Source organism: Leucoraja erinacea, chromosome 21 (assembly GCF_028641065.1).
Source record: "Leucoraja erinacea ecotype New England chromosome 21, Leri_hhj_1, whole genome shotgun sequence".
NCBI classification, from domain to species: domain Eukaryota; kingdom Metazoa; phylum Chordata; class Chondrichthyes; order Rajiformes; family Rajidae; genus Leucoraja; species Leucoraja erinaceus.
In genome coordinates, this window is record NC_073397.1 from 36,131,413 (window position 1) to 36,141,722 (window position 10,310).

General features: G+C 44.3%; 1 protein-coding gene across 1 annotated transcript in view; it reads left to right on the forward strand.

Moving 5' to 3' along the window:
• The window catches only part of tm9sf4 (transmembrane 9 superfamily protein member 4), a 47,955-nt gene extending 37,923 nt beyond the window's left edge, over positions 1 to 10,032 (forward strand). The window contains exons 13-18 of the mRNA XM_055652664.1: positions 1,465 to 1,548; positions 2,752 to 2,927; positions 5,582 to 5,645; positions 6,123 to 6,242; positions 8,029 to 8,118; positions 9,817 to 10,032. Of these exons, the coding sequence (XP_055508639.1) occupies positions 1,465 to 1,548; positions 2,752 to 2,927; positions 5,582 to 5,645; positions 6,123 to 6,242; positions 8,029 to 8,118; positions 9,817 to 9,966 (684 nt within the window). The 3' untranslated portion in view covers positions 9,967 to 10,032. The remainder of the gene's footprint in view (positions 1 to 1,464; positions 1,549 to 2,751; positions 2,928 to 5,581; positions 5,646 to 6,122; positions 6,243 to 8,028; positions 8,119 to 9,816) is intronic.
• The last annotated feature ends 278 nt before the right edge of the window (positions 10,033 to 10,310 follow it).

The window sequence follows — 10,310 nt, forward strand, 5'->3', positions numbered from 1 at the left end:
TTTTTTCTGGTCGCCGTTGGATTTTCAACATGTTGAACATTTTCGGCCACCTGCTGCAACTATGACGGGTGCCGGCAAGTCGCCGAAAAATACACGCAAGTGAAACAGGCCCTTAAGTGTCCCATTAATTTATTCATTATCATTTGATTTTAAAGTTACTGTTAATGCATTTTTTTAAGTATTGGAGATGTGGGGGCATTGCACCAGACTGGAGTGCATTGTACAAAAATAGAGTCATCTATAAATGCAGAATTAGTTTAGTTTATTGTCACGTGTACCATGGTACAGTGAAAAGCTTTTGTTCTGTGCTAACCAGTCAGCGGAAAGACGATACATGACGAGCCGTCCACAGTGTACAGATACATGATAAAGGGAATAACATTTAGTGCATGATAAAGCCAGTAAAATCCGGTCAAAGAGTGTGAGGGTCTCCAATAAGGTAGATAATGGTTCAGCACAGCTCTCTAGTTGTTGGTAGGATGGTTCAGTTGCCTGATAACAGTTGGGGGGGGGAAACTGTCCCCGAATATGAACATGTGGTTTTCACACTTCTATACCTTTGGCCTGATGGTAAAGAGAGGAGAACCTCAATGAAACATGTTGTGTAAGAACTTGGCAGAACCTTAAAGGCCCTGTCCCACTATACGAGTTTACCCAAGAGCTCTCCCGAGTTTAAAAAAAAATCAAACTTGTGATAAGTAAAACTCGTAGAATGTACGTAGCGGGTACGTCGGAGCTCGGGACGTCTCTTAGCGGCTCGTAACGCTAACGGCAGGTACTCGGGAAACGCGGTGAGCTCGTGTAGTTTTTTCAATATGTTGAAAAATGTCCACGAGAGCCCCGAGTACCTACGAGCGGCTATTACCGTATTTCTCCGAGTTCGAATCAGGGGAAACTCGGGAGAACTCTTGAATTACCTCGTACAGTGGGACAGACCCTTTACTGGAAAAGCTACTCTTGTCAGTGAAGCGGAAAAAGGAAAATTGTGCAATTTATCCTCTTTGTTCTGCAACAAAATGTTTAGTCTTTTCTATTCAGTTTGATTTCTTGGCTCCGAAGCACGTGCTTAAGGATTGGATTTCAAATGACCCTAGGTGCGTTGTGTGTAGACAAAAATGCTGGAGAAACTCAGCGGGTGAGGCAGGATCTATGGAGCAAAGGAATAGGTGACGTTTCTGGTCGAGACCCTTTCGGGTTTCTCCAGCATTTATGTCTACCGTCAAATTTTCCAGCATCTGCAGTTCTTTCTTAAACACTAGGTAGTGTTTAGTGTAGTATTACTGCTTCTGGGAAAGGTGATTGCAGGACCGACCTTTGGGGGATAAGTCAATGAACTCAAAGGATTAATCTCAGCTGAGTGAAGCAGCAAGTCAGTTTAATGGTATTGCTTGCAACGCTGAGCATTGTTAAGCTGAAGGTTTTCCTGACTGCTCATAGCTCACCCGTGTGTTTCCCTCTCTACAGACTGCTACTCTCTATCCTGGAATTGTGTTTGGACTTTGTTTTGTCCTCAATTGTTTTATTTGGGGGAAACATTCATCAGGAGCTGTAAGTATTGATATGGTTTGATCGTCATATTTATCTGCTGTATTCCAGCGTAGTCTTTGAGGGGTTTATGGACAGCTGTTTCATTGTGAAAAGTCCCAAAGAAATAGTATACTCCTTTGTATCTCCTTTATATATTCTTGCGGGTTTGCCATTGACCCTGGCTTCTTTCTCCCCCCCTCCCCCCCCCCTCCCCCCATGACACTGACTCCAAATGTTACAGTCTAAGTAAAATGTCGATCTGTAGACATCACACACTGCCGCACTCGTGAGTAAGGCAAGGCAGGGCATTTACCGCCTCAGGCAATTGAGGAAATTCAGAGTGTCTCTGAGGATCCTCCAGTGCTTCTACTCAGCGGCTGTGGAAAGCATCTTGTCCGGCAACATCACAATCTGGTTTGGGAATTGCTCCGCCCAGGACAAGAAGGCTCTGCAGAGAGTAGTGCGTTCGGCCGAACGCACTATGGGAACTACACTCGCCCCCCCCCCTGCAGGACCTATACATCAGAAGGTGTAAATCCAGAGCCAACAGGATCATGGGGGACCCCTTCCACCCCAGCAATGGACTGTTCCAGCTGCTACGGTCAGGCAAACGCCTCCGTTGCCATGCTGTGAGAACGGAGAGGATGAGAAGGAGTTTCTTCCCAGAGGCCATTAAGGCTGTAAACTCCTATCTCACCAGGGACTAACTTACTGAACCAATTTACTGTTGTGTGGTGTCTTTTTAAATTGCTGTTTCTTCTTTTTTTTTCTCCCACAAATATGTAATTCCATTCTATTTTGTAGTTTTTTTGCACGATCCGCAAGCATTGCCACTTTTCATTTCACTACTCATCTCGTATGCGTATGTGACGAATGAACTTGACTTGACTTGTAAAACATGGATATAATAATATTTGAATTGCATGATAATAATGTGGCCTGAGATACACTTTGATGTGGATCATCCTATATTCTCATTTATGGCCTTGTTTTGCTTGATGATCATTTGTTGCTGTTCCTAATCTCCCAACAATGAAACTGGTTCAGTGTCTTCCAATTAGAGTTGGTAAACTCTACAGTAAGGAGGTCACAGAGTAGCTTCATAAGGTTCAAGTTCGCAATGTGCTCTTCTTCATAACTGGGCCGTTGGCTTTCTAGATTCAGTTGAGGTTTTGCAAAGCCTTTGGTAACCGGTTGATGCTGTTTGGTGTTCTTGTTTCACAGGTTCCCTTCCCTACAATGTTGGCTCTTCTCTGCATGTGGTTTGGCATCTCCCTCCCCCTGGTCTACCTTGGCTATTACTTTGGTTTTCGAAAGCAACCTTATGACAATCCCGTGCGCACCAATCAAATACCACGGCAGGTTCCCGAGCAGCGATGGTACATGAACAGATTTGTTGGGTAAGTTGAGGATTTGGACCACATTTTACAAGTGATTCAGCTCAGCAATGGTGACCATTTTCAGCCTTGTCGATTTCATGCCACCTACATTTTGGTGACATTTTAATTTGACTGTGGTTGGATTATTTCCTTGCACCAAGCATGTACAAGTAATGACCCAGTATTTGCGATCGGCAGTGCAGCAATAGACAATAGACAATAGGTGCAGGAGTAGGTCATTCGGCCCTTCGTGCCAGCACCGCCATTCAATGCGCCGGTTCTCTGGATGCTTTCAAGAGAGAGCCAGATAGGGCTCTTAAAAATAGCGGATTCAGGGAATATGGGGAGAAGGCAGGAACGGGGTACTGATTGGGGATGATCAGCCATGATCAAATTGAATGGCGGTGCTGTCTCGAAGGGCCGAATGGCCTACTCCTGCACCTATTGTCTATTGTCGCTGCTGCGTTTACTGGTCTCAAGTCTTGAGAACATATTCCACTCTACCTTTTACTGATCCAACATAGATGAACGTGTTCTTCGACCTGTTGTCATTTGCAGATGTAGTCACCCAATCTCTTGGTTTGCGTTTGTAACATGCATCATGAACTTCCCCTGAAGATAGACTCAAAATGCTGGAGTAACTCAGCGGGTCAGGCAGCATCTCCAGAAAGAAGGAATGGGTGACGTTTTGGATTGAGACACTTTTTCAGACTGAGTCAAGGGAGAGGGAGACACAGATATGGACGGGTAAGGTGTGAAAAGGAGACATCAGAGGGTACGAAGTTCAGGGGAAATGGTGAATGTAGATGGGGACGAAGATCAAGGAGAATGTAATTACCCCTTTGATGTCTCGTTTTCACACCTTAGCCTTCCATATCTCTGTGTCTCTTCCCCCCCCCCCCCCCCCCCCCCGACTGTCTGTAGAAGGGTCGTGACCCGAAACGTTGCCGAAACCCAGAGATGCTACCTGTCCCGCTGAGTTACTCCCGCATTTTGTGTCTATCATCCGGATAAACCAGCATCTGCAGTTCCTTCCAGCGGGACAGGCAGCATCTCTGGAGAGAAGGAATGGTTTTGGGTCGAGAACCTTCTTCAGACAGTCCCTTCCTACACATGAACGTCCCCAACTTTAGAAACAGCTGCTTCCAAAGTGACCTGTGGATTGTATTTCAAATGTAGAGTCATTGAATGATACAGTGTGGAAACAGGCCCTTCGGCCCAACTTGCCCACACTGACCAAGCTGTCCCAGCTACACTAGTCCCACCTGCCTGTGTTTGGTCCATATCCCACCAAACTTGTCCTATCCATGTACCCACCTAACTGTTTCTTAAACGTTGGGATAGTCCCAGCCTCAACTACCTCCTCTGGCAGCTCGTTCAATACCAGCCTGGCATTATTATGCCACAGGAACTGAAATGTGGAGGATTTTGTGGCGTTCAATGTCAGATAACGATTTCTGGATTTTTTTAATAACTAGTTTTTCTAAAGAGAGAAGTTTGTGTTAAGATGCAGGCTGCTTGTTACAATCCTTGTGGAATTTACTTTGTGTTTTCTCTGGATTTAGGCTTCAATGGCAAGATTGGCATTTATGTCCCGTGAAGGTAGTCGTGGTCTTTCTAACAGTTTAATAAGCAAGCTGGAAATGCTCAGCAGTTAATGAAGTTAATATGTTTGCTTCATAAATGCTGACTTACCTGTTTAATACTTCTAACATGTTCACATTTTATTGCAGATTTCAGTTTTTGTTTCAGATTTTGAGATGATTTTATAAATTCATCTCATGACAAACATCATGTTTTTCTCCACATTGGCTAACTAATTCAAGCTCCCTCTTTCTTTTCTCCTCATTCTTTGCGCAACTATCTAATTTTCAATTTTTTTTATCATTGTAAACTCTGCTTCAACAATGGTTGATGGCAGACTAGACTGCCTTGTAACTGCCTGCCTTGCAGAAAAAGGACAAACGTTGCTTTAAGTTTGTGATTGTTATTGACTGTGCATTCTCCAGTTGTTAGCCTGCTCATCAATGCCAATGGCCTGTTATTAAACCATAGTACAGCACAGGAACAGGCCAATATCTGCATCAGACATAATGACAAGTTAATCCCAGCTGCCTGCACATGGTCTATATTTCAAACATTTCATGCTTGTTCATGTGCCTGTTCAAATGCCACCTAAACATTGCTATGTTACCTGCCTCCATCACTTCCCCTGACAGCATATTCCAGGGAACTACCTACCACTCGATGTGTGAAAACAAAATTGCTCCTCTGATTTCCGATACTTTCCCCGCTTCACCTTGAACCAGGATTTGACATTTCCATCTTGGGGGGAAAAAGACTCTGACCATCTATCTTATCTGTGCCTCTCTTAATTGTATATACTTCCTGGTCTCCTTGCAGCTACCTTCATTCCAGCAAAAACAATCCAAGTCAGTACCATCGCTCCTTCTAGCTAATGCTCTCCAGTGGCTATAGAGGATACAGTCTCCCGCCTTGTCTCCTTCACTATCCTAATATAGGTTCCAGCAGATCCAGGGAACTGATTCAATTTTTGTTCGTCAGGAGATCCAACAGGTCTTCTTCCTTCACACCAACATGGCCCATTGTCATAACATCTAAATCAAACTATGGTATTTTGTGCCTTGTCTAACTTCACTGTTTGATGTTTGCAGAATTCTTATGGCCGGTATCCTTCCGTTTGGTGCCATGTTTATCGAATTGTTCTTCATTTTTAGTGTAAGTAAATCCTCAATTTTAGTTGACACTAGACACCAGTTACTTCTGTGATATTTTCTTTTCCTCCCTTCCGTTCTTTAGATTTTCAAAGCCTTTAAATAAAGAAAAGATATATACTTGCAGTCCCGAGATATGTAATGAAACATCCTGTTTAATGATTTGTAGGAAGACAATCATTTAGTGATATTTATACGTATGTCCTGGGGTATTATCTATGCCCCAAGGTTTGAAAACAGTTCTCATTGCGATTATCAAACTCCTCCAATTTAGTGAACCTCCTGATCTCCTCTTTGCTCTTTGTAAATGGAATCCTTAGTTAACCGAGGTAACGCAGTGAAGTAAAACATCCCTGTTGCCAGAGTTTTTATTTTTGTAACCATAGTTTTACAAATCAAAAGCATTTACTTTCCCATTCCCTATGTGCTTTAATTCTCGTTTATAATAATAAGGAATTCATTTTATTTTTTTCTTTCACAGGCAATTTGGGAGAACCAATTCTATTACCTCTTTGGATTCTTATTTTTGGTATTTATTATCTTGGTGGTATCATGCTCTCAGATCAGCATTGTCATGGTTTACTTCCAGCTCTGTGCAGAGGTAAGATCACGTCTATGTATTGACCTGAGTGTGTACAATCCTTTAGCGGCCTGTCCCACTTACGCAATTTATGTCGGCGACTGCCGGGAACCCGTCATAGTCGCAGCAGGTGGCCGAAAATGTTCAACAAGTTGAAAATCCAGCGGCGACCAGAAAAAGGTGGGCGACTACTCACGACCATACAGGTGTCACGTGTCGACATGTCGCGGGAGGACGCCTGTATGGTCGTGAATAGTCGCCCAAAGAGTCGTACCTTGTTCTGGTCGCCACTGGATTTTCAACATGTTGAAATTTTCGCCGGCCTCCTGCGACTAATGACGGGAGCCGGCACTTCGCCGAAAAAATCACGTAAGTGGGACAGGCCCTTTAGTTTTCAATTTGTGCCGTCATTTTGGTGGATCCATGAGTTACTTTAGACTTTACAGATACAATCGCAGCTTGCTTGACATTGTGGAGACGAAGTTTCAGAGTTTCTCCTAAACAATGTGTCAAAGGTCTTTTTGAGAAGTAACATTAAAGTGCTGGAGTAACTCAGTGGGTCAGGCAGCATCTCCGGATGACATGAGTAGGCAATATTTCCGGTCGAGACCTTTCTTCAGACTCTAAATAAAGGGCCTGTCCCACTTTTACAACCTCTGCCGAGTTTGCCCTTTGACTCATACTCGCAGCATGGTCGTCACGAGGTTGTAGGAGGTTGTGATGCTAGTCGTAGGTACTCGTGGCATCAAGTAGGTCGGGCCGTTTTTCTAGCCTGATGAAAAATGTCCAGAACCAGGGGCCGCAGTTTAAGAATAAGGAGTAGGCCATTTAGAACGGAGACGAGGAAACACTTTTTATCACAGGGAATGGTGAGTCTGTGGAATTCTCTGCCTCAGAGGGCGGTTGAGGCAGGTTCTCTGGATGTTTTCAAGAGAGAGCTAGATAGGGCTCTTAAAAATAGCTGTCAGGGGATATGGGGAGAAGGCAGGAACAGGGTACTGACTGGGGATGGTCAGCCATGATCACATTGAATGGCGGTGCTGGCTCGAAGGGCCGAATGGCCTACTCCTGCACCTATTGTCTTTTGAGTTATAAAGGTCATGAATTAGGTCATGGAAGTGGGACAGGCCCTTAATGTCATTTGAGGACAGAGAAGTCGTGTATAATGGTTGATGTGTTTTGCATGGAGATGTGTGGTGAAGATAGTAGTTATGGAGTCTCATGAAGAACTGAATCCACACTGATTTGGGGGAATAGTTGCTCAGACACTACAAGATGAACCCTTGCGGTAATTTTCCCTGTTGCAGACAACGAGACAGCTATCTCCATAGTTACTGCAGCCGCATCTATAACCATGAACCATCTTCACTGTGAAAGTCAACCAGTTGTGAGTGCCAGGTTTCTATACAAATTCCACTCAATCTATGTGTAGGAAGGAACTGCAGATTTTGGATTACACCAAAGATAGACACAAAAAGGCTGGAGTAACTCAGCGGGTCAGGCAGCATCTCTGGGAAAAGGGAATAGGTGATGTGCAGGGTCTTGGCCCGAAACGACACCTATCCATTTTCTCCAGAGATGCTGCCTGACCTGCTCAGTTACTCCAGCATTTGTGTCTATCGTCCACTAAATCAATCATTTGTTTAATACTAAATTCGGCATTAATATAATATACCAGTGATGAATTTGTCTGGGTGAGTTGTTACAGTGGGAATATCTCAAGATGAATAGCGAGTCTCTGATAGAAGGCATCCACTAAATGAAATCTGGTTCTTCAGGCTAACTTTTTTTCTTTGTGACCTTACAGGACTACAGATGGTGGTGGAGAACGTTCATGGTGTCTGGGGGTTCTGCATTCTACGTGCTTGTTTACGCCATATTTTATTTTGTTAATAAGGTATGAGTTATGCCAAATCAAGCCCATTGTATTGTTTTAAATCTGACATCCGCATCCTGGAACTAGTTATGATTTAATGCAGAGGATGTTTGACAGAATGATGGCTGGATTATAGAGTATTAGCTACAGGGAAATATTGGACGGACCTGGATGGTTTTCCCTGGAACACAGGAGGTTGCAGGGAGACCGGATAGAAGTACATAAAATCATGAGAGCTAGAGACTCTTGTCATCTTTTTCCCAGGATGGGAAAATCAAATATGAGAGGGGCAAAGTGTGCAGGGGCAGTCCCGGGATAGCGGGACTGTCATATGCTGAGAATGGAGCAGCAGAGTGTCCTTGTACACTCTGGAGTTCAGAAGGATGAGAGGGGATCTAATTGAAACATATAAGATTGTTAAGGGCTTGGACACGCTAGAGGCAGGAAACATGTTCCCGATGTTGGGGGAGTCCAGAACCAGGGGCCACAGTTTAAGAATAAGGGGTAGGCCATTTAGAACGTAAATGAGGAAAAACATTTTCACCCAGAGAGTTGTGAATGTGGAATTCTCTGCTAGATAGGGCTCTTAAAGATAGCGGAATCAGGGGATATGGGGAGAAGGCAGGAACGGGGTACTGATTGGGGATGATCAGCCATAATCACATTGAATGGCGGTGCTGGCTCGAAGGGCCGAATGGCCTACTCCTGCACCTATTGTCTATTGTTACACAGAGAATGTGTAGGAAACAGGTAAAGCAAGAAGAATGTGTAGGAAGGAACTGTATTGTTGGTTTATACCAAAGATGGACACAAAATGCTGGAGTCACTCAGCGGGACAGGCAGCATCTCTGGAGAAGAGGAGTGGTGGTGTTTTGGGTCGAGACCCTTCTTCAGACAGAGTCAGAGGAAAGGGACACTGGAGGTATGAGACTCTACCTTCCTTCTCCTGACTCTCAGTCTGGGAGAGGACTCGACCCTTGATGCCTGAACCCTTGAGTTGCTCCTGCATTTTGTGTCTATCTAAAGCAAGAAGAACCCTAACATCCACATGATACTCCCAGAGGCTGCTCATTTGGTGTCTAGCTGCTAGATAGCAACTTATTGCTAATTCGATGTGATTACATTGAAGCTCCCACCAACTGAGCACATCCCATTGTGCTGCACAGCTCGAGCTGTGACTGTTGTAATATTAGACACATCCAGGCCAATTTCCACTTTACAAAGTCCCACTGGGATAAACGACTTGGGAGAACAACCATAGTAACTGATGTGTAGGAAGGAACTGCAGATGCTGGTTCACACCGAAAATGGACATAAAGTGCTGTAGCTTAGCGGGACAGGCAGCATCTCTGGAGAAAATGAGTAGGTGACGTTTCAGGACAGGACATCTGAAGAAGGGTCTCAACCCAAAACATCACGTCGCCTATTCCTTCGCTCCATAGATGCCTCACCTGCTGAGTTTCTCCAGCTTTTTTTCCAGCATCTGCAGTTGTTTCTTAAACGTTACACAGAGGGTGGCGAGTGCCTGGTGCGCGCTGCCAGGGGTGATAGTTGCGATAGTGGCATTGAACAGGCACATGGAAGTAGAGGGATGTGGATTGTGCCAGGCGGATAAGAGTTGACTTTGGCATCATGTTCGGCACAGACATTGTGGGCCAAAGGGCCTGTTCCCTGGTGGCCCCGCTCTGTGTTCTAAACACTAATTGTATTTTTTCCCAGTTGGATATTGTCGAGTTCATCCCATCGTTGCTCTATTTTGGCTACACGACCCTGATGGTGCTGTCCTTTTGGCTGCTGACTGGAACGATCGGATTTTACGCCGCATACATGTTCATCCGGAAAATCTATGCGGCTGTGAAAATAGACTGAGGGGCCAAGCCCGACGAGGCGTTTGTTTACGGTGGGCCTTCCAACTATAAATGTTTATGAACCTGTTGACGAGCATCTCTTGATTCTGAAGATTATTATTTTGAAAAATTCCTTGGGTAAAATTGCACGATGTTCACTTTTGGTGTGAGTGGGCAATGATGTGTTTATAAAAGGTGGATTTTATATTTCAGTTTGATTTGGAAAACATGCCCTTTTTGGAGAGCATCAGACATAGAATGCTGCATACATGTCTTTTTTCTTTGAGGAAATAATTATCCCAGCTTTGTTCCCATTTTATTGTGATTATTCCACGTAAAGAACCATTAGATTTCATATCACGTTGA